At 50.2% G+C, this 24,326-nt stretch overlaps 1 protein-coding gene across 2 annotated transcripts in view; it reads left to right on the top strand.

Annotated features, from left to right (window-relative positions):
• Rfx2 (regulatory factor X2) overlaps window positions 1-22,895 on the top strand; it is a 67,944-nt gene extending 45,049 nt beyond the window's left edge. For both annotated transcript variants that reach the window (XM_028763160.1, XM_028763150.1), the window contains 12 exons: window positions 11,855-12,036; window positions 12,924-13,043; window positions 14,291-14,406; window positions 14,945-15,063; window positions 15,311-15,423; window positions 15,969-16,123; window positions 17,358-17,455; window positions 18,789-18,938; window positions 19,604-19,812; window positions 20,784-20,937; window positions 21,278-21,320; window positions 21,683-22,895. In XM_028763160.1, the coding sequence (XP_028618993.1) occupies window positions 11,855-12,036; window positions 12,924-13,043; window positions 14,291-14,406; window positions 14,945-15,063; window positions 15,311-15,423; window positions 15,969-16,123; window positions 17,358-17,455; window positions 18,789-18,938; window positions 19,604-19,812; window positions 20,784-20,937; window positions 21,278-21,320; window positions 21,683-21,795 (1,572 nt within the window). In that variant the 3' untranslated portion in view covers window positions 21,796-22,895. The remainder of the gene's footprint in view (window positions 1-11,854; window positions 12,037-12,923; window positions 13,044-14,290; window positions 14,407-14,944; window positions 15,064-15,310; window positions 15,424-15,968; window positions 16,124-17,357; window positions 17,456-18,788; window positions 18,939-19,603; window positions 19,813-20,783; window positions 20,938-21,277; window positions 21,321-21,682) is intronic.
• Window positions 22,896-24,326: the final 1,431 nt, after the last annotated feature.

The following is a 24,326-nucleotide window of genomic DNA, read 5'->3' as shown; positions in this document are numbered from 1 at the left end:
CGGGGGTCCACCTGAGAAGCTGGTAAGGGAAATAACATGTTAGTGTTAGTAGGGTGATTGGCTAAAAGGAGGAACAGAGGAACCGCTGGCGAGCTTGGGCTTAAGAGAATTGGTGGAGCAAAGGAAATAGAAACTCCCAACTTAGCTAAAATATCTCTTCCTACTAAGGGGACAGGACATGTAGGCTCTACCAAAAAGGAATGGGTGAGAGGCACACCCCTAAAAATGCAAGTAAGTGGGGGGGTCTGGTGAGGAAGGTAAGGTTGTTCTCCTACCCTGACAATAGGAGAATGCAAAGGTGAGGTGGGTCCCCAAAACTCAGGCAGGACTGAGTAAGTGGCCCCAGTGTCCAAGAGGAAGGAGATGGGTCTTCCACATACCATAATATCTACCTGTGGCTCCCTGATAGTGATGGGCAGAGTCTGGGGTAGTGGCTGAGGCTGGTCGGACAGCCTTTGCCAGCATATGATATTTCTGTTTAAGGGCTTTCTCAGCTCTCTCATGGTACACTTTGAAGGCCAGTGCCAAGACTTCTGCCTGTGGAGTTAGGGGCCCCCTCTCCAATCGCCTAAGTTTAGCTTTTATGTCGGGGTAGCTCTGGGAAAAAAGTAGTTCATGAGAAGTTGCTTACCTTCTGGGTTTTCAGGGTCCAGATTAGTGTACTGCAGTAAGGCCTTTGTAAGGCGTTCTAAAAACTGAGACGGGTTTTCTTGTTTATCCTGGACAACCTCTTGGAGTTTCTCAAAGTTTACTGGCTTTAACTCCGCCTTCCTCAGGCTTGCCAAAAGACATGTTATAAATCTATCTCTGGCTAAGATACCACCTGTGGAATTATAATTCCATCGAGGATCCTGGTCAGGAACTGCCTCAGATCTGATTGGATATGTTCCATCTGTTTGATGAATCTGATCTGCATGTGTTTTTGTCTCTTCCCAAACTCGCCAGTGTTCATCAGGAAGTAAATTGTTAGTGAAAATCACATGTACATCATGGAAAGTCAAGCTATAAGATTGATGTACTGGAACTCTTTAATAAAGGTGGAGGAATTAGAGGTATAGGAACCCAGTCTGCTCTCTATTTGAGAAAGTTCACTCAGTGAAAAAGGAACATGTACTCTGACCAGACCATCAACCCCAACCACTTCCCTTAGAGGAAGGACAGATGCTGGTTTAGGTGTCCCTGGAGGAGAAGGAATTGGAGGTTTGGCTGTGACCTTAGAACGCATGATAGAAGGGGTGAAGGTTGGTGCCAACGCAGGGCAGTTAGTATGGCCTGCAGCTGGCACAGAAGGAGGGGAGGGGCCTGGGGAGGTCGAGCCAGTGGACTCGAGGTACCCTGGTGAGAAGAAGAAACCAAGGCAGCGCTGGGCGGTGGTGGCGCACGCCTTTAATCCCAGCACTTGGGAGGCAGAGGCAGGCGGATTTCTGAGTTCGAGGCCAGCCTGGTCTACAGAGTGAGTTCCAGGACAGCCAGGGCTACACAGAGAAACCCTGTCTCGAAAAACCATTAAAAAAAAAAAAAAAAAAAAAAAAAAAGAAACCGAGGCAGCAGTTTGGGTTTTTGGCGGCATGGAAACAGGTCTGCAATGGAGGGGAGGAGGTTCAACAGCTGGATCTAAGGGTGTGGGGTCATAGAATGGGGGTTGAAGGCTTGTGCAGTCTGGTATCAGGAAAGGTGAAACTGTGAGGTCCTGTGTCCCTGTCTGGCTACCCAGCCCACGTGGCAGAGCACCACGTGGGGGCCTCAGCGGCACAGCTCACGTGGTGGAAGTTTTGCGAGCCTCACAGCGACGGATGGGGATTCTTCTGCAGCAGTGGCCGGTGACACGGCAGGTAGCAGTGGGTGGTGGCGGAGGTGGTTGACGACGTGGCTTTGATCTCTCTCGGGGTCACGGCAGCGCCTACGGCTGGTGGGAGCTACCAAAGTACCTCGAAGTATTCGGTCTCAGCCCAATGCACCAATGTTAGATTTCGGCACGCATCTTAGGACAGACAACACCAGACCAAATGTTTCCACGAGGGGTTATTTAGGGCAGAGGGCAAAGGTGGGGTGAGAAACGGGAGGAAATGGTGGGGAGAAGAGAGAGAGGTCAGGGAATTCTGCCTATTTATATGGGCAGTGACATAGCCTTTTCCCAGTTAAAGGTAAGGTAGCCAGGTGGATTCTGGGAGTGTATGGCTGTTGCCTTGGCAACGATGTAAGGTCACCTGGATGTGATGTCACTGAGTTCAGGCCTGGTACCAACAACATGAGAATTTGATTAAAGGGGGTGGGGGAGAAGAGGGCCTACAAGATGTCTAGTCAGTCAAGTCATTGTTGTGACTTTGAGTTCAAACTCCAGAAGCCACATAAACCAGGCATGGTGACATGTGCCTTTAACCCCAGCACTCAGGACACCCTAGTCTACATAGGGAGTTAGAGATGAGCCTGGACCTTGTCTCAAAAATAATAATGAAAGTGTTAGAAGAGTGTGGCACTGAATTAGTTAAACTGCTTTGGTTCCCAGCGGGTCATTCACAGTTATATCTGCCTGAGAGCTCTCTGGACTCAAGAATAAAAGACACACACACACCAGCTAGTTCTGATATGACTGGACTAGCTCAATGGCTAAACTTCTCCATGACTAGCACACATTTTCCTCCCATATTCCTGGCTCAATACCTTCTAAATCCATATCTCATCTTTGCTGCTCTGTTATCTTCTGGGCATTGCTCCCTCCCCTTATAGGGCTGCATTCCTTTTCCACCTACACTGCTGGATGGTTTCTCTCCTGCAGTGCTTAAATCTGATCCCTCTGCCTCCAAGTCATGGTTATTGTCCATCTCTTCTCTCTCTCTCTCTCTCTCTCTCTCTCTCTCTCTCTCTCTCTCTCTTTGTCTTCTGTTTTTCTCTCTCTCTCTCTGCCCCTTGCCTGCACAATGTAAAGTCCCACCTCCATCTTTCTGTCCAGCCATTGGCTGCTAGCTGGGGGCAGGGACCCTCAGGTCTGGAAGCACAGCTTTCTGGGAGCTGAAATAAGACGTACCATAGAGCTAATCCCCAACATCTCACATTTTCTGCTGAAATTTTTAAAAAGGCTCCTAGATACAAATTGAGCATAACTATAAGAATTATGTAAATTACAAAGTATGATATATAATTAACACCCAGCCCATCATATTTGTCAATTAGATAAAGTACTCTACCTTCTATCCTAACTTAAAGGGCTCACAATTCTGTACTTGAGTTATGTTCTGATTTTCGCTTGCATTATCATCTGAAAATCATCCTTTCACATCTATATCATCTTCCTCAATGATAAACAACTTGAGTTTGATTATGAGACTATAACTAGTCTTCAACCCCCTCAGAAATCTGAGAACAAACTATTGCCTGAATATATAGGAAACACAAAGACACATCTCCAAAGCTTAAACAAATTGCAGAGACAGCTGGCTGCCGGGACAGCCCCCTCATTTCTTATAATGTTGGAGATTCTGTCTTCATCCTTCTGGCTCAGACCATCTGACAGACCTTGAAATGAAGCAGGAACTGTGAAGGACTAGTTTGATCTGTCTTGGCAGAGCTAAACTGTCAACTATCTCACATTGTGTGTCCTTTCCTGGACAGTATTTTTTGTCTGTAGATGAATACGGCAGCCGGGTGGTGGTGGCGCACACCTTTAATCCCAGCACTTGGGAGGCAGAGGCAGGTGGATTTCTGAGTTCGAGGCCAGCCTGGTCTACAGAGTGAGTTCCAAGACAGCCAGGGCTACACAGAGAAACCCTGTCTCAAAAAAAAAAAAAAAAGAAAGAAAAGAAAAGGAATAGGGCAATTTTTGTCCAGTGGCCACCTTGCCATAACTGGAGCAGCTCCATATGGAGGTCGTCATGCTCACACTCTTCTTTGAAGGGGAATGGGGAAGCTGTCAGAAGCCAGTGTGTCTCCTTGTCAAATGATCTTTAATAATGAAATAAAATTAAATGACATATTCTGTGGATTTGATGTTTCTGAAGACTGTGTACAGATCAGTTAAGGATGAATCTTTGCATCCTGTTAGAGCAGGTGAAAGACAACTGTCTTTTTTTATGAGTTAATTTGATCAATAACCAGTTTAATAAATCTTCATTCATTCATGCCACATGAAGGATGGCATGAAGAATCTTAAGGATTCCATAAACAACAAGATTTATTGTCTGAACTGTTAAACCTTAACTACTCTTAGGCATTTCCATTTGAGTAATATTGAAAACACTTTACTATATTTAAATCAGAATCTAATATAGCCACAAGTTTTTTATTACCTGGCTCTTAACTTGCCTTACTTACTCATCCTAAACAGTTTGTAATAGCTGTTACTAGAAGGACTGGGTCTAAGCCTTGTATTCTTAAATGAGTTGCATGGGCACAATGCCTATGTAAGAGTAACTATTGGTTTCAAATTTTGGATCAATATAAGAAATTTATACCAGTGAAAACCTTAAATCTATATTAGTCTACAAATTCTGCACCAATGTAAGAAATTATAACTTCAATTTTGCATCAGTTATGAAGATTTCTACCAATGTAAGATTGTAGCTATATAATGTTTTGTTCAAGAATAAATTTAGTAATCCATGCCATCTATTTCCTCCCTGTTCAAAATTATGACCATTTCCAAATTCTCCCTTAAAATGACAACCTATCTATAATTTATAAAAATAACCATAACCAGAGACCCATACCCAAGGGACCATGATGATGGCTCTCCATGGCTTCTTCCTGCTGAATTGGGTGATGAATTATTTTTTTAAAGGAGTTGGTAGGGGTAGGAAAATTAGAAAATTTGGTTAGACTTAAGAAAGCTAGCTTTAGCATCTGTTATCCAGTCTCTGTATGCTTAGAAGGCTCAGGGCTTGACTGAAGTGTTGACCGAATGTGTCTGAAAGGCTGGCTGAAATGAGGCCATCTGGAATCACCAGCTATCCCTGAAGCTGTTCTGAAAGCAGTGGGTTGTGCAAGATGCACAGATCAGTTACAGATGAATCTTTGCTTCCTGTTAGAGCAGGTGAAAGGCAACTGTCTTTTTTTATGAGTTAATTTGATCAATAACCAGTTTAGTAAATCTTCACTCATGCCATATGAAGGAGGGCATGAAGAATCTTAAGGATTCCATAACCAACAAGACGTATTGTCTAATTTTAGCTGAAGTTTTGGCTAAAGACATGTTTATGTCTAAGCCAGTTATAGGGCTGTTCCCATGTCCAGGAATGAGCAGATCCAGTCACCTGTCCTGTTTGATTTTTCTCAAATTTTTCTTTTCTGTAGCCAAGATCTTCAGGGGGTCTTCCCTTGTCATATCTGATCCATACCACTCTGGGAAATGTCCAAAGCTTTTTCTCCTTTCCTGTCAACACAAGTACAGAGCCTCTTTATCAAAGTAGCATGTCTTTGGTCCAGTAACCAGAAGTCATTAAATGTATAGCTTAACCTCTCCTAGAGGAATTGTAATATCATAAATACCACCAAACCTATAATCATCTTCATTCTGACAATTAAAACAATCTAGTTGAGACAGTGCTCCCCCACTATCTCTTGTTTTGTTCTTACACAATTAATTTTTAATAGTGAGCTCAAGGCCCCAGTTTCTGCTGTCGGAGATAGGTTAAGCTCCATACCCCATGCTTTTCAACCTATAATTTAAGATCAAAAGCCTCAGTTATTTATCTAAATATATTTAAACCTTCCTTCCTATGAAGGTTAATATATCCGTGGATACATGTTTTCTTCTCTTTATATAACTTGAGTTAACATAAGCTTCTATTATCTGTCTAAGGTAAGTTTGTTCTACTTACCCCTTGCTCTTTGACCTATAATTTAAGACCAATAATTTATTCAACTATGTATTTAACTTTAATTAAATTCCGTTCTACTTACTGTATACGCCTATTTCCAGGCTCTTTTTTGCCATACCATGTTAAGCAATCCCAGAAATCTCATGTAGACCATGTTCAAAGATTTTGAATATTTGCCCTGGCAAGACTTTTACATTTCTTTAAATGCATTTTTTCATTCCTTCTATTTTATCTCCATGCTTTTATTTCCTACACTTGAGGTCAAAGGCCTGGATTTCTTTATTCCATGTATACTTCAAAACAATTAAACAATTACCAGTATACTCCCTTCTATCCTTAAAAACAATTACATTTTAGCTATCTCTATCCTTTATTTGTTTGGTTGTGGGAGGCAGCCAGCATCTATGGTCTGCCTGCCTCTGCCTTCCTCTGAGCAGCCAGCTGTCTCATTACTGCAGGGCTCCCAGCACTTCTGAGCTCAAGCCCTTTGTATAGTTGCAAACCGTGGGAAGAAATTCCTGTGTGGCTCAGGCAAAATCTGTAGCCTTTAAGAAAGCAATTCTCCCCTCCTCTTAACTTTATATCATGGTGTCTGTATTCCATCCAAGAATCTCTAAATAATTTTAATAGTGACTTGTTGCCTGCCACATTGTGTGCCGTCTGTAGCAGTGAGTGAGTTAGTTAAACTGCTTTGGCTCCCGGCGCGTCATGCACAGTTATATCTGCGTGAGAGCTCTCTGGATTTGACAATGAAAATGTAATTACCAGCTAATTTTGGTATGCCTTGACTGGCTCGATGGCTGGACATTTGTAACCCTCCTTGCAGTTAGTATACATTGTCCTCTCCAACTTTCCTGAGTCAACTTTCTAAATCAGCATTCCATCCCTGCTCCCCAGATCCAGTCAGGGGAGGGGCCCTAGGGCCGCTTTCCCAAATTCTCACATGACTGGTTGCTTTCTTTCCTGCAGCTCTTACTTTCCTCTGCTTTCCGTCATTTTCGATCCTCCTCCTCTTCTCCTTTCTCTCAATCTAAAAGCGGCGCCCCATCTCCCTGCCCGGCCAGTGTCTGTACAGAAATTCTTTATATCAATTGAAGCCATCTGGGGGCAGGGACTCTCAGGTCTGGAAGCGTGGCTTTTTGGGATCCAAAATAATACACAACATTAGAACCACTCCCCAACAGAAGAGACAGCTCAGTGGTTAAAGCACCAGCTGCCCTCACAGAGGACCCAGGTCAGGTCCTACCCCAGACTCCTGAGAGCTGGGATGACAGGAATGTGCCCCCATACCTGACTGGGTCTGCCTCTCAAAAACTAAGACCTGCCACAGAAGCTGGCCAGGGCTGTGACCATCGGCATGGCCCCCAAATGCCACCTTCCCTGAGACTCCGAACAGCTGCTTTTTGTCCAGTTTGATTTGGTGATTCTCTGGAACCTTCCTGCTGGCCCAGGTTCACAGGAGACTGTGGGAGGCTGTGGCTCTCTGGGGACAGGGGTAGACACTGATCCAGAGAAAGGTCTAGAAGCCTTGAGAGCTCACAAGCTTGGATGCTTTCCCAGACAGTATGTGGCAAGTACCTTGTCCCAGAAATCGAGGACAGGGACATTTCCTTCCACTGGGGCCCAACCCTCCAGGATGAACAGCGCTCTCCACTGTTGGACAGTCCTCCTGGGGACAGAGCCCAAGGGAGAAGCCTTTGTCATGTTCAAGGGAAGGGGCCTCGGTGAGCAGAAGCCTGGGAATAACCTGTTCTCAACAAGCCAGAGGCTTGGACTAAAGGCAGTGTCTATGACCACCAACAGCTTGTGGGGCACCTGGAAGCCAATCATGGGGATGGAACCCCCAAGTTGCTGTGTCTATAGGGCATTCAGAATGTTTGTGGGGACCACTCAGAGTGCTTGTTGCAGGGTGTGGGGTGCTCAATCTCCAACCAGAGTCCACATGATGGACCCCAGGCTAACCCCTCCTCCATCAGTGTTCACTCTTCTCTCCTTTGGGGTGTTGATGACGTAGGAGCAAGGGAAGTAGAGATCAGATCTTATTAGAAAACCCGCCACATCTGTGGCAGAGAAAGAATGCAGCATCTTGGCTGGAGGCAGGGCCAGCGGGGAGTGAAGAGTTAGCAGTGATCTGCCTTTGCCCCTGCAGGGACGTGATGTGGTTCCCGGGGCTGCCTGTGGTGCTGTAGCTTTCTGGAGGGTGGGATGTCACAGCCTCAGCAAAGCTGTTGTACCTTCATCTAGGCACAGAGGATTGTAGGGCACCTCGTCCAGCAGAGCCGTGCTCCTGGTAGCCGCTGAGAATGGAGCCATGAATCTCCCAAGGCTGCATTCTGCTGACCCTGTTTCTACAGTTGGTTTGGAGAGCAGAGGCAGCTGGAGCAGGAGGGACCCCTAGGAAAAATCACAGCTTTATCTGTAACTGTCACAACAGTAACTGGTGGGACCAGCCACCCATCCAACCAGCCATCAAGGCCTGGCCTGAAGCAGCACAGGTTCCAAAACCTCCAGGAAGGCAGCAGTTCCTCCTGAGGCTAGACCTCTGCTCACCCCACACAGGAACTCCCACAGGCCCACCCTCTCTGTCTACAAAGTGTACCTGCCAGGCTAGAATGAATGTGTCTGATAAAAGATATGATGTTTTGTTTTGAAGCTGAGATGTAGGACTAATCCCGCACTGCTGCAGGACATGTTCACAGTTGCCAGCTCCCCACTGCTGTAGCACACACCTGAGGAGCATCCACATGGAAAGAATACTGGGTCAGCTGGGCTGTTTTAGAGGCGCCATCCTGCAGCTAGCTGGGACCAGGACACACAGGACACGTGGCAGGAGTCTGTGGTGGATGAGGCCAAAATAGAGAGGAAGAGGTGACTGCCACCTAAAGTCCTCTTATCCAGCCCTGCCCCTTAAAGGCCCCCCACCTTGAACTGCAGCACCATGCTGGTCCTTCGACATATGGCCCACTGGTGGCTGTTGCCGACCCTACGATTAGCAGGATCGTAGTCAGGTCTCTATTGCTGTGATAAATACCAGGACTTGAAAGAAGCTGGAGAGGAGAAGATTTGCTTCATCGTAGGAGCTGATGCAGAGTTAACGGAGTATGCTGCTTACTGACTTGCACCCTATGGCTGGCTCAGCCTGCTGAGCCGTGAACCCAGGACCAGCAGCCCAGGGATGGCAATGGGCTGGGCCCTTCCTCATCAATCACCAATTAAGAAAATATACCACGGGCAAATCTGATGGGGCAATCCCTCAGTCAAAGTTCCCTTTTCCCAGATAAGTCAAGGTTGGTGTCAAGTTAACAAAAGCCATCCACCACAGGACCCTTATCAGACACTGTCTGTCCACCCCAACACTGCAACCTCAGGACCCAGTTAGCAACCTTCACTCTTTTAAAAGAATTATTCTCTGTTTATTGGGAAGGTGTGAGCTCGCCTCATTGTGCCTGCAGACCTCAGAGGCCGAGCTGGGGGAATCATTTCTTCCCTCATGAAGATCCCAGACATTGAACAAGCTCCTTTGCTGGCTGAGCCATCTTGCCTGCCCTATTCTTATTCTTGTGCCTCCCTGTGTGATCCCTCCTATCACCCTGTCTAAACCCCAGCCCTCCTCCTATCTTCCTCTTCCTCCTCCTCCTCCTCCTCTTCCTCCTCCTCCTTCCCAGATCTCCAGCCTTCAGGAAAGATCTGGAATCAGGTGACAAAGAAAAGCAGGGCTGTAGGTTCCATACCCAGAGCCTCCTGCAGTGTCCCCTCCTCTCAATGACTCCTTGGTCTCAGCTTTGGTCTTGAAGTGCCATGTCAATGTCCTGGGGCACCAAACACAAACAATGAAGCTCTGCCCCTGCCTCACAGAGCTGTGGCATCAGGGACACAGCACAGACCCAAGTGGATAGAGAGCTGAGAAGAGAAGCCCAAGGGTCCAAGTGACCCTGATATGTGAGAGCCACACCCATGCTGGATCGTCACAGGCTCTGGAACAGGCTCTGCAGTGTTGTGCCGTGCACAGGGCCAGGTGAAGCTCCCAGAGGAGTGGAAGGGACACATGGCTAAGCCCTGGGCTAATGTTGGCCTCAGCCTCGGGCCTCGATGTTCTGTCAAGTGGGAGGCACAGGGGTAGCCCTGAAGTGGCTCAGTTCTGTCTACACTGACATGGGAAGAGGAGAAGGACACTGTGTCCAGCATGCCAGAGGGGGCAGCAAAGGCAAGATGTCCATGCCTCAGGATAGAATCAAACTCCTGGGCAGGAAAGCTCAGTCCCCTTGGAGAACATTGTCCCAAGCCCAGGCTGGCCTCCGTGTCTCGGTCTTCCTGTCTTGGCCTCCCAGGTTCAGGGATGGGGAAGCAAGCATGTGTCTGTTTCCTTGTTTAAACTGCCACCTGTTCACCCCATTGGTGTAAAGTGAGAACTGTGCTCTGTGGGGGAAACAGCTGGTGTATGGCACCTGCATGGGGTTGGGGAGGACCGCAGAGACATCTGTCTCAGGCAGGCTCACAGGTGGAGAGCTGGGTACAGCTGCTGGCTGGGACAAGCAAGGTGGCAGGATGGCCCAAAGGCCCAAACCCAGTGCTCAGAGATCAGCATGGTCTTGATCAATCACAGCAGCGTTAGAGGCCAGCTCTGACTGCCCAGAGGCAGAGCCAGTCCACCTCTAGCTGGCTCTGGCCTGCCATCTCCAGAGAGACAGCTGTCTCTTGGTCCTGTGGTGCCAAAATAAACCCATCCTCAGGCCATTTGTGCTGTCTGTGCATAGTGTGGCACTCAGCCTCCTGTCCTTTCAACTGGCTACCCTGCAGATATGGCATCTGAGATCCTGTTTGGAGCCTCTCGATGTCTCCCCAAAGTCGCCCTCTAACCTGGATTTCTGATGCATACTGAGCCTGGCCCCAGGGTGATGGAGGAGGGACACAGGAGTTGGAGAGACCAGTAAGAAGCAACATGAGCCTCTGTGTGGTGGTCATGGCAGGGACTCCCTGCTTGGTCCCATGGAGGAATTCCCCAGAGTTCACCCCATGTTTATTTATTTATTTTTTTTTGTGCTTCAATTGTTTTATTATTCTTTATTGGTCCTACCAATGTGACTCTTTACCCAGGCCCATTTTTCCTATGTGTGCTGGCTGTGGAGACAGTCTGCCATCAACCGTGACCAAAGTCTAGGCTAGTCTCACCTTCCTATGCCTTCTCCTCACTTGGCCTCATTTGCTCAGAAACAGAAGACACCCACTCATCATTGTTACGCCCCCTGTTTAGAGAGGAGCACAAGCTGGTTTCCTTCTGCAGCCCAGACCCAGCCATATGGCCATACACCTGTCAGTCACTAACAGTGACTCCCCTGGGAGACAGTGCAAGCATGGGGACAAAGGACACCAACCTAGGAGGGGCTGGACAGGCATCAGGCACCATTCACAAGACATAGTGGCTTCATGCATGGAGGGACTCAGCCCCCTTGTCAGTATCATAGCTCATATCTAGTCACACGGCAGCCACAGGGTCAGGTTATGTGTCTTACCTGTAGGACAGACCCAAGACAGGGTGTCAACACCCACAGCAGGGACCAGGTACTGGGTTCTTGGCACCTCCCTAAGCCTTGGCCTCTGCACACAGCCTTGGGTCGCACCTTTTACTGACTCTCAGGGCCTCTTTGGGGTTGGGGCAAGCCATCAGTCTGGTGATGTCCTTCCTCACTAGAACACAAGGCTTCCTGTCCACCGCCCTGTATTTCTGCATCAGAATCTGTCCCTTTGCTGTGGGTTTAGGAGATTTCAGTATTCCCAGGACTGTAGTGCTGTGGACACGTCTCTATCACATGAGGGTTTATAAAATAAGTCAAGGAACATGGAGGCCAAGCTGTACATGGATGGACAGACAGATAGATGGGTAGGATGATAGATGGATAATGGAGAGACAGAAGTACTTGGCATATTTATTCGGGGGACTGATGTGAGTACCACACAGGTGGCTTTGTCACTGCCCTTGCCAGCACAGAGAAGCGAGCTGCTGTCCTGGGACTCTAGGCCTTTGATGCCCATCTGTCCTCTAGCTCCAGTGGCTTCTGGATAATTACGAGACAGCGGAGGGTGTGAGCCTGCCCCGCAGCTCCCTGTACAACCACTACCTACGCCACTGCCAGGAGCACAAGCTGGAGCCGGTCAATGCTGCGTCCTTCGGCAAGCTCATCCGCTCTGTGTTCATGGGCCTGCGCACACGGCGCCTGGGGACCAGGTGAGTGATAATCCCAAGGGCTCCCTGCATCTCATGCCAGCCCTGCCTCCTCTCTTCCCATGTCAGAGACCCAGCTACCCAAAGCCCACAGGCCTCCAGCCCCGGTGGAGGCTTCATGACTTCCAGCTGTCCAGAGTTAAGGTGGGGAGACACTGGAAAGAGAGGGCAGGGCAGGACTGAGACACAGAGTTCACACTCATTTTATAAATTTTGTTGTTGATTTGGTTTTGAGACAGGAGCTCACTCTGTAGTTCAGGCTGTCCTTGAACTCACAGAGATCCACCTGCCTCTGCCTCCCAAGTGCTCAGATTAAAGCCTGTACCACTACACTGGGCTCATTCCATTTTTAAAATCCATTTGAATTTTTATTCCTCTGAATAAGCTGTTTTTATTTTTATTTTCTTCTTTGGAGACAGTCTCATGTAGCCCAGACCAGCTTCACACTCATCACACATCTGATGATGTTGAACTGCTGCCCCTCCTGCCTCCACCACTGTGTCAACCCTTGAACATGGCAAGGCCACCTCCTGTTCCTCCTTGTTACTTCGTAAGATACACCCTTTTTCAGAATGGAGTTTAGAGCCTGGCATGGCACACCTGTCACCCACACTTGAGATGTGTCGCCATGTTCCTGGGCTGTAAGGGCATCTCAGGCCAGCTGTGAGGTGAGGTATGAGGAACACTAGGCAAGAGCTGTCACTCATAGTCACAGTAAGACCTGGGCTGGACAAAGTTGGCCACTTTCTCCGTGCAGGACAACCCAGAGCCGTTATCACACTAACAAGAGAGAGGCCTCCCCACCAGGGGCTGCTACATATAGAATGGCCCCATGATTGCAAGCCAGAGGAGTCGAACCTAAGTGTCTACCCTGTAATGTTTTATTCCAGGGGCAACTCCAAGTACCATTACTACGGGATCCGCCTGAAGCCAGATTCCCCACTGAACCGACTGCAGGAAGACACACAGTACATGGCCATGAGGCAGCAGCCCACACACCAGAAACCTAGGTGGGTGATGCTGGCCAGGCTGGCCAGGCCCTGCACTGCTCAATCCCAGGGTGCTGCAACAGTGTCCCCAAACATGACAGGCAAGACACTCCACAAGTCTTGTGTTCTGCCTCCAGTGTGTTTGGACAGATACTCGGTGAAATGTGGTGTCAGATGAGGGATGTTTTATTGCCTAAACCATGTCCTCCCCTGTGCCTCCCTCCCACCCAGATCTTGGCAACACACATTTTTCTTTTGTTTTCATTTATTTTCTTTTGGGGTATCTATATTTCTATTTTTTTCTAGAAGAAAATTATAATTGAAGCCACAGATCCTAATTATCTTGTTTTGTTGAGGTACTGAGGACCTCAAATACCCTAAGCAGGGCCCCTACCCCTGACCATGCCACTAGCCCCTCACTGGGAGATTCTAGGCAGAACTCCACCCCTGACCACGCCCCAAAGCCCCTCACTGGTTCCTTTCAGGACCAGCAGACATGAGCAAGCCTTCATCCTTGTCAAGGGACACCCCAGAAACACCTCGGTGGCACCTTCTTCCTCCCCCAAGAGATCTCACCTCACAGCCCTTGGCTGACTGTCACAGCTAGCTTGGCCAGCAGTGTCTAGGAGGCTAACTGGTCTGAGCATGTTTCCCCTCTGTGCACCTATACGATGTTTCTAGTAGATCCAGCCAAAGTAAATCCAAAGTCAGAATCTCCACACAGTAATGAAACGTCTAGGATCTGTGTCAAGGGTCACCTGCCTCCAGAGGGAAAACAGCATGGAAACGTGCTATCGGTGACATCACACAAGGGGCGTCTGCTCATACTGGAATAACATTCAGCCAGGAAAATGAAGGACTTTCTAATGTCTGCTCCGATATGAATGGGCACATGAGCCAGACACAGGACACACTGCAGGGTCTCCCTCCCGGGAAGTTTCTGGTGCCAGCACAGTCACAAAGACTGAAAGGGGTGGAGTGTTAGTTCTGGAGCTGGACGGCAGGGACATCTATGTGACAGCTTCCTGCCCCTGAGCCTGGTACCCAGCAACTGGGTACTGCTCCTGGGCCCAGGTCTGTCCAGGTACTGGCTACTTCCCACAGTTCAGGTCCCACCACTGGGAGAGAAAGAATACTTGTTGTTGACTGCTCTTAAAAATGGCACACCACCCACATGCATGTGCACACACCGAGTCCTTTGTGCTCCCTGGGCTCATCCCAGAAAGGGTTGCTGAGGACTCATGGTAGCATGTATGTCCTCTTCCCAGGTATCGGCCAGCCCAGAAGTCAGACAGCCTCGGGGATGGCAGTGCTCACGGGAACATGCATGGCACACCTGAGCAGGCCATGGCCAATCAGGGCCAACATCACCAGCAGTACATAGGTGAGTGTGGGGCCTGCTCTGCCGTATATCCAGTTGTAGATGAGTCTTCTTCTGACACCGCTGAGATTGTAGAACGATCAGTGTATACTCAGACAGCAGATATGTGAGACGACCGTAGACTAATGAATGACGAGGACGTGGCAGACAGTGTGAATGGCAAAGTGACTGCCATAATGATGGTGACTTTGAGTACGGGCAGTGCACCCAGAGCTGAGCACAGAGATTCCTCCATGACTGTCCTATAGCCCAGGCTGATCTAAACTCCTAATCCTCGTTAAGTATTGGGGTAACAGGTCACTGTGGTGCTGGGGATGGGACCCAGGGTCTCATGTATCTCAACAAGCACTCTAGCCACTGACCCAGCCCCAGACTGGCTGCTTCAGGGATGTTTCTGAGACATTGCTTACCCTGGGTTCAGAATAATACCTAAGGAACTGACATCCACAGTTGCCACATGACGACAGCACTATTGTGCGTCTCCAGTGCCTGTGTCCCCTGCAGCCTATATGTGTGACATGTGTGGATTGTCTCTCCCTAGATGTGTCCCACGCCTTCCCAGAGTTCCCAGCACCTGACCTAGGCAGCACGCTACTGCAAGAGAATGTCACCCTTCATGACGTGAAGGCCCTGCAGCTGGTGTATCGCAGGCACTGTGAGGTAACGACCTACTCAGCCAGACTCAACCCCCACCTGCAGCTGCCTTGCACCGTCACTAGATCTGTGTCCCACTGGAGGCCAGAGCCCCCCATGTCCCCCAACTAGATGGACCTTCTCCCTGGGCACCGCCTCTGCCTGTTCTCTCCTCACTAGCAAGGCCCCTTTGGGGACCTCAGAAGACCCCACAGCTGCCCGGAGCACCAGGCACAAGACAAGCCTAGCCCCTGACAGGCTGTTCCACTCCTAGGCTACCTTAGATGTCGTCATGAACCTCCAGTTTCAGTACATTGAGAAGCTGTGGTTGTCATTCTGGAACTGCAAGGCCACCTCCAGCGATGGCCGTGCCTCATTGTCTGCCAGGTGACACCCCCAACCCCAGGGCAGGGCAGACTCAGCTCATGTGCTCCCCAATTTAATCCCAAGGCAATCTCCTGATGACACCTTCCATATCTAGGCTGTCTGAGGAGGTGCCTAGATACCCCTTCTCCGTGTTTTTAAACTTGGTGTTGTCCTGACACCACCTGCTTCTACAGCAGTTGTACACCTGATCTGCTGTAGTTCTGGGGACCCTGAGCCTGTACATGCTAGGCAGGGCCTGTTCCCCTGAGCCATGGCCCCAGCTCTCTTGCTGGACATGGCTTTGTCATCCTCCTGCCTTGGGTTCCTGAGTACTGGGATGATATGCCTATGGTACCAAGTTTGACCCAGCCCAGAGTCTACAGTGACTTTTATCATCCTTGGGGGACCCAAAGGGGCTACACAGCTGCCCAAGCAGCATGAGTAACGGACGGGACAGTGCCCTAAGCCCCTGAGCAGAGCCTGCTTAGAGGCTGGTTCCCTATGCACTCCATGTGGTCTCTGCCCTGTTTCTCTGGGCTCACCTGTGCTCCCTCCCTCTCCCACAGTGATGAGGAGCCAGAAGTCACCCTCCTCCCCAAGGACAAGCTCATCTCTCTGTGTAAGTGTGAGCCTGTCCTGCAGTGGATGCGAAGCTGTGATCACATCCTGTACCAGGCGCTGGTGGAAACCCTTATCCCAGATGTGCTGCGGCCCGTCCCCAGTAAGCGGCCCCATCCCAAGACCCTGCCCCCCAGAGCCACTACTCAATCCTGTGGTGTCCCCCCATTTGCCAACTCCTCCTGACTCCTGAGGCCTGCCAGGCAGCAGGGTGATAAGAACAGGCCAGAGTAGGTACCTAGCTTTCCAGAAGGTTCCCTGGAGCAAGGACATCCAAGAGTCATCAATTAGGAAAACCACTGTGGCCACCTCAGTTTCAAGGGCACACCAGGCCATTCGTGGACACCAGGGATGCTTGCTAGGAAAAATGGCCAATACTGGCCCATTAGAGAGGGGATTACCCATAAATCCAGACAGCCTTAGACCCACAGAGGCCCTGCCCAGCTCAGTGCCCATGGCCCCAGAGTGGGCAGCACACCCAGCTTCAGTCTTGGATGCACTCCCTGCAGGTATGTGCATGTGGGACTGTTAGTGTCTACCAGTCTAGATCTTTATAAATGCCCTGAGGAGCTTCCTGCCAGAAGTTAGAAACAGAGAACTATGGCCTTTCCTGGGGACCAGCCAGGGTGACGTTCTGAATCTCAGGAAGACAATGATGTTGGAACATATTTTCTTCAAAAACAGTCTGAAAATAAATTAAAATTAAAAGGAAAGCAAAAGTAGCCCGATTACCCTTCATGGAGGCTCGTGCCTTTTACTCCAGCGCTTGGGAGGCAGGCAGGTCTCTATGAGTTCGAGGCCAGCCTGGTCTACAGAGTGAGTTCCAGATCAGCTATGTAGAAAGATCCTGTCCTGAAAATAAAATCTAAAAAAGATTTTGGCTTTCTATAGAAAGTCTAAATTTCTTCTGAAGGCAAGTCAGTGTAAAATAAATTCAGATGTTGACAGAACACACTGCGTGTGTGTGTGCATGTGTGTTTGCATATCTGACCCCGATGCTGTGGTTCTGGTGATGTGTACATTTTGACAGTGGCAGCCCAGGCAATGCTGGGTGCTGGGCAGTGTCCCTGCTCTCCATAGCAGGAGCTCCATCACTATGCCTGCCTCGAGTATTCCTGGACAAGGCCCAGTGTCTCCTCAGAGCTGGGGATAAGTGTCTGCTCCCTACTCTCGCCTGGCACCTCCTCCCTGGGTGTCCAGGGCCCTAGTCACCCTCAGGCTGCCACTTGTCCCTCTTCTGCCTATACTGGCTGGCATCATCTACATGACACCTGGTGGATCCCATTGGGTGGGTCCTCACCCTACTCACGCCACTCACCATGAGTTCACCCCTCCAGGTTCCCTTACCCAGGCCATCAGGAACTTCGCCAAGAGCCTAGAGGGCTGGCTCATCAATGCCATGAGCGGCTTCCCTCAGCAGGTCATCCAGACCAAGGTACCAGCACATGTGGGTCTGGGCTCCCCTGGGCTGCCCAGGTCACTTCCCTTGTGTGTCTAGGAAAATGAGCCTCCCAGGATGCTGTGGGGGTGGGAGAGGAGCTGGCAGGGAAAGGACCATAGATGGCCCTGGAGGTGACATTCTTGGACCACTGTAGAACAGACAGCTGCATTGTTTGCCAAGTGGGACTTCCCTGACAGAGTCTTCAGTGTAAATCTGTGGCCTAGGTACTCTGGACCGTGTGTACAGGGATGCTGGGGCTGGGGCTGGGGCCACAGCTTAGGGGGGTAACATTTGCCACACAAGCATGAGGACCTGAGTGTGGACTCTGTCACTAAAAAAAAAAGCTGTGGATGGTGGCGCACACTGTAACACCAGCACTAAGGGCTCACAGGAACAGCCGGTAGCCTAATCTACAAGTCCTGTCTCAAAAAAGTACAGTGCAGAGGTCCAGGCAGTGGCTCTGTGGGTAAGAGCTCTTGGCAGCAAGCCAAGTGGATCCCTGGGACTCACATGGTGAACGGAGAGAACCAACTCCCACAAGCTGCCCTCTGACCTCTCTACACACACACCAACACATGTGTGCATTCACATACTAATAGTTAAGAAAAAAACTAAGGTGCAGAGTGAAGACCCCAACTTCAACCCCTTGCCTCCATACCCTCACCACAACCACACCTACACATAAGCCAGTTTGGTGGGTGTGAGGATTCTAGGCCCCCACCCCACTCACTGAATCTTCCAAAACAGTCTCATTTAGCCCAAAATTTCTGTCTTCCAACTCATAATCCTCCTGCTTCAGTTCCCTGAGTGCTGGGACATCCCACCCCATCGGGATCTGTATCTTTACTATCCACTGAGGCTTCCAGAAGCAGGGTCAACCACAGGGCCAGGAAGAAAAGCCCTTAGATGTGCCCTGTGATGGGCTGGCTGCGACCTTCACATACCCCTGCACCCTAAGTCCGTATGTGTACTTACTTGCCTAATGCAGCAACACAAAGGTGGAAGGGTCTATCCTGGAGCATGTTTGGAGGGCACAGTCCATCATGGGCAGAGCACAGACTGCTGGGCACCCGTGTCTGCTCTGCTCAGCCAGTGGGATGTCTTTCCCCTCCTCAGTTAGGCAGTCTAGATTCCTCAGTGAGATGGGTCTAGGGGCTAACATGGGTCCTCTTACCTACAGGCTCCTCCATCCTGCCCCTTCCTCCTCTGCTATCCTGAGTCTCCACAGGCCTGCAGGGAGCAGGGTGGTGTGCGTGCATGTGTACACATCTGTCTGTCCATCCCCTATGCAGGAGCTTTGCTAACCTGTCACCTGGGTCCCTCATAGGTGGGTGTCGTAAGTGCCTTCGCACAGACGTTGCGGCGCTACACGTCCCTCAACCACCTGGCACAGGCAGCACGTGCCGTGCTGCAGAACACATCACAGATTAACCAGATGCTGAGTGACCTCAACCGTGTGGACTTTGCCAATGTGCAGGTGACTTGGCAGTGACATCCGCTTGCTCCGCCTTGCTCTGGGCTGAGTCCTCCTTACCCAGGCTGACCAGCAAACCACAGCTGGATGCAGCAGGCAGCTCATCTCTCCCTGGCCTGTACATCTGCAGTGGAAAGCCTGAGGCCTGCGCACAGCCACCAGCCACCTGCTACCTTGTCTGGACTCCTTTGGTAGCTGGTTTAACAAACTGTGTTCTTGTCTGTTTGCATTCCAAATGCTCCCAGCTGCTGGACCTTGTGTGTCTGGCTCTGTCTTGCCAAAAAAGTACAAACAATTGCACAGTTGAGGACAGGCCTGGGGCTTCAGGGCCATCCTTTCAGCAGATTGTGAGCCTTTGTGAAGCTCAGTGGCACATATCTGTCATCACACTTAGGAGACTGAGCCAGGAAGATTGGGAGTTTAGCCTAACCTGGGCTACCTCCTGAGACTTTGACAATAAACAAGAAAAGGTGGAGTTGGGGTTCAGTGGGCCAAGCACCCTCCTAGCAATGCACCAAACCCTGGGCCCCATCCCCAGCAACATATCAACCCAGGAAGGAGTTCAGGGTCATCTCAACAGTTTGAAGCCAGCCTGGGCTACATGAACCCCTGTCTCAAATAAATACAATAGAAGATTCCCCAGGCCCTCACCAACTATGCCTTTGCAGGAGCAGGCCTCATGGGTGTGCCAGTGTGAGGAGAGCCTGGTGCAGCGTCTGGAGCATGACTTCAAGGTCACCTTACAGCAGCAGAGCTCGCTGGACCAGTGGGCCAGCTGGCTGGACAATGTAGTCACCCAGGTACTGAAGCAGCACGCAGGCAGCCCCAGCTTCCCCAAGGCTGCACGCCAGTTCCTGCTCAAGTGGTCCTTCTACAGGTGAGCTGGATCACCCCACATCCATGGTAGGGAGGTGCCACCCCTGAGGTCCAAACACCCTGTGTCCCCCACCCCTTCAAAAAAGAGAATAAAAAAAAAACAAAAGAATAAAACCAAAACAAAACCACAGAAGAGCTCCTGTGACAGCCTTCACCTTCGGTGTCAGTTCTGACGTGGGCCGGAGGCTCTGCTCTTGCAATGTACTGGGATTTAATTCCCAGCCCCCATCTGGTGGCTAAGAGCATCTGCAGCTCCAGTTCCAGGCAGTTGGTCTCCTGGGGTAGTGCACCCTCAGGGTGCACCACAGGCAGACAACACATTAAAAAAAAAAAAAAAAAAAGAGGAGGTGTCTATGTGGCATACAACTTTAATCTCAGCACTCTAGAAGCAGAAGCAAGAGGGTCTCTGAGTTTGAGGCCAACCTGGTCTACACAGTGAGTTCCAGAACACTTTAAGTTATGTAGAGAGACTTTGTCTCAAAAATAAATAAATATTAAATAAACAAGTCAGATGTATGTTTTGGTTTGGTTTGGTTTTGGTTTTTTTTGTTTTTTTGGTTTTTTTTTTGGTTTTTCGAGACAGGGTTTCTCTGTGGAGCCCTGGCTGTCCTGAAACTCACTCTGTAGACCAGGCTAGCCTTGAACTCAGAAATCCGCCTGCCTCTGCCTCCCAAGTGCTGGGATTAAAGGTGTGCACCACCACTGCCCGGCCAGATGTATGTTTTAAAAGAGCTAAAAATCACACAAAAAAGTGCTGTGTGTACTGTCCTGCCTGTACCCACTCACCTGCATCCCCCTCTGTCCCTGCGTATGTCTGGGAATGGATGGCTGACCCTTGCCTCTGGGAACCTGATGGCCTCCAGCAGGTAGCCCTTGCAGTACTTGCAAGCTCAGAGCATCCCAGAGGAGCCAGGCCAATACCCCAGGCTCAGTTCCAGAGATAGTACCCACTCTCTGTCGCTGTGTCCCCAGCTCTATGGTGATCCGTGATCTGACCCTGCGCAGTGCCGCCAGCTTCGGCTCCTTCCACCTTATCCGGCTGCTGTATGACGAGTACATGTTCTACCTGGTGGAACACCGTGTGGCCCAGGCCACCGGGGAGACGCCCATTGCCGTCATGGGCGAGGTGAGGCCAGGGTGGCCCAGAGGCCAGATCCACCCAGACACACACATAGTAGCTCACAACCATATGTAACTCCCTCTCCAGGGGAATCTCATGCCTTCTTCTGGCCTCTGTAGGTACTGCACATGTGCACAAACACATTTGCCTCCTAAAAAGCAAAGAACTGAAGCCACAGGAAGGCTTGTGCTCTGTGGAAGCCATTTTTGGGGACCTGCAAGAGCAGGGACTCAGCCCACACAACCCTTTCAGAGCCCAGTCCTTCCTAGTCACTCACCCCAGGGCCTGACTGGAGGGAACCATGACTGTCACCTCTGCAGGTCTGTGACTCTCCCTTCTCTTACAGTTCAATGATCTGGCCTCCCTGTCGCTGACCCTGCTGGACAAAGGTGGGTGTGTCCCAGCCCCTTGCACAGTACTAGAGGTGCCATTGTGGCAGCCTCTGTGATGGGTTGAGGATCCCAGGAATTGGTGTGCAGGTGGTGGGAGCACTGGCAACTGGGCATGTGCTCTGGTGAGGTGATATCCTGTGGTAGCTTAACAGGGTGTGAGGAGAGATTATCACTGGCCAGTCTGGGTGGCTGAAGCCAGTGGCTAGTGACCACTGGAGACCTGGGTTAGAAGGCCAGCCTGTTGATACACCCAAGGGTGACCAGACAGGACATGGGGGCAGGTTGACCTGAAGCAGAGGTGAGGCAAGTTTCACAGGCCACTCTGTTCATAGTGGCACCTCTGTCCCTCATCCCTGCAGAGGACATTGGGGATGGACACAGCAGTGAAGCAGATGTGGATGGTCGCAGCCTAGGTGAGCCCCTGGTGAAGCGGGAACGGAGTGACCCCAGCCACCCACTACAGGGCATCTAGCCCCTTCCCTAGGCGTCTTCCACGTGCTTCCGGAAGGCGTCACCTGGCCATCTAAAGACCTGGACTCTCAGCTGTATCACACTAGTGCCTCTTCAATGATGCCATGTTTACTGTGACCCAGATTAGCCTGGGGTGCCCCACCCACAGGGTGCCAGAGACTGTGGGGAACTAAGATGGCCACTCAAGCTGCCATACTCTGCTAAGGTGCCCCTGACCCTGGACTGTCCCCCAGAGGACAGCCTCTGTGTCAACACCCTCCCCTGCTATGTGTGTAAGTTGAGAGGCACATCCCCAGAAATGTCCCAGCCACCTTGGTGGCTTTTCCACTCAGCTGCTCCCAACTTAAACACCATTTCAAAGAACCCCACTCTAGCAGAGCCCAGAGTGGGAGGAACCGTCCTGCTCTCAGGCCACTGTGTGGAGATTCTGCTGCCATCTGCATGCACCTCATGGTCTCTCGTGGACAGGCAAGGCCTCCAGGCACATGACCTGGGTCATAGATGTTAACTGTATCTCATCTTGTCCTAGACAGGTCCAAGCCCCAAAAAGATAACAGGCTCCAAGCAGGACCAGTCAAACCCAGATACTCAGCCCAATTAGACTTTCTGTCCAATTCACAGTTGACACCAAGATAACCTGGAGGGTCCTGGGATGGGTTTCCCCAAGCAGCTGCAGGGGACAGCACCATGTCCATGCCTCCCAACAGGACTCCAAAACCTGTGCTCATGGCAGTGCCTGGGCCTCTGCAGTCTTCCAGACACCTCTCCCAAACTAGCCATGCTTGCTGCTGGCCTGTGGCCAACCCCTTCTCAACCCCAGAACGTGAGATCTCTGTGGACAAATAAACACCAAGGCCTATTGGGCCCTGAGTTCTAGAGGCCCCAACATATCACACCTTGCTGCTGTCACCATATTGAGAATTCTGCCCCAACACAAGCCCTGTCCTCCCACACCTAAAAAGCACCTAATGAAATACTATAGTTTCTTTTTGGAAAAAATGTTCCCCCCCATAGTTTTGTGCTGTAATTGTTCTTAGAAGGTTCTTGTGAATGTGTCCATCGCAATATACCTGGCGTCCACGTTTGTTCATTCAGGCGGCACTGGGCACCCACACAGAGCCTTTAGACACAACAGCTTCAAAGGACACACTGATGCTTACAGTGACTGCACTGACCAGTGGCGCCCCCTTGTGTAAAGCAATACACACTGGATTTTTGCCTCGCACTGTGTTGTCCTTTGTTGAGTAGGTAGATCCCCATCCGTACTCCAGCTCCAGGGGATCTAATGAGTGTTTACCAAACTCACTCTGGGGCCCCATGGCTCCTCAAAAGCTGAGCCTTTGACCTCAAGGTCAATTCCTTCTGGGAGTGATGGACCCGTGTCCCTAGCAAGGCCAGCTTGGAGCTGATGACAGCAGGATCTGCTTGCACAGGGTGGCCCTTCCAGACCCAACAGAATAAATGCATACTCTTGTTCCTGGCACCCAACAGGTGCCTCTCCTAGAAACTTTGGTGTATCCAGAAGTGGCCCCTTGGTTCATAGATGGACCCAGTAGGTGAATCTGGTGGTGGTGGGCGTAATGTGCTCCAACTCTGATCTCCCACATGATGGAGGGACAGCTCAAGGGATACTGGTCCTTCATGGTTTGAGAAAAAACTTGTAAGATTTTGGAGCTGGAGAGATGGGTTAGTGGTTTGAGCACTGGCTGCTTCTGCAGAGGACGCAGGTTCGATTCCCAGCACCCCCAGGATGGTTTACAATCATCTGTAACTGCAGTTCTGTGAGATATGCCATCCCTTTCTGGCCTCCACAGGTATTGCATGTATAGTGCATAGTGCATAGTGCACAGAGACATCTGGTCAAAGTACCCACACACATGAAATGCTTTTTTGTTTAAAAAGAAAGGGTGGAGGAGCTGGAGAGATGGCTCAGTGGTTAAGAGCACTGACTGCTCTGCCAGAGGTTCCAAGTTGAATCCCCAGCAACCACATGGTGGCTCACAACCATCTGTAATGGGATCCAGTGCCCTCTTCTGGTGTATCTGAAAAGAGTGACAGTGTACTCACATAAAATCTTTTTTTTTTTTTTTTTTTTTTTTGGTTTTTCGAGACAGGGTCTCTCTGTGTAGTCCTGGCTGCCCTGGAACTCACTCTGTAGACCAGGCTGGCCTCAAACTCAGAAATCCACCTGCCTCTGCCTCCCAAGTGCTGGGATTAAAGGCGTGCGCCACCACTGCCCGGCTCATAAAATCTTTAAAAAAAAATGGAAATGCCCACAGGCAGGGAAATGTTCTTTTTGAAATGTGCCCTTGCCTCTAGGGTCCTTCCCGGTGCTCTGACTGATGTGTCCCCATCCTTGGGTCCTGCTCTAGGCCTGAGACACAGCCCGGGATTTCCTGGGAGCCATTTTCTTTAGTCTCTTTGTGAATGACGTGAAGCCAGAGGAGGAGGTTGGAAGAAACAGTCTCACTGAAACTAGGCCAGCAAGACCCAACAGTCCTTGTCTCTGTCCCCAAAATGCTGGAATTACTG

The sequence above is a fragment of the Grammomys surdaster genome, unplaced genomic scaffold (assembly GCF_004785775.1).
Source record: "Grammomys surdaster isolate TR1022 unplaced genomic scaffold, NIH_TR_1.0 62, whole genome shotgun sequence".
NCBI lineage: Eukaryota > Metazoa > Chordata > Mammalia > Rodentia > Muridae > Grammomys > Grammomys surdaster.
Note: the sequence above shows the minus strand (reverse complement) of the source record. Positions and strands in the feature narration are given on the sequence as shown.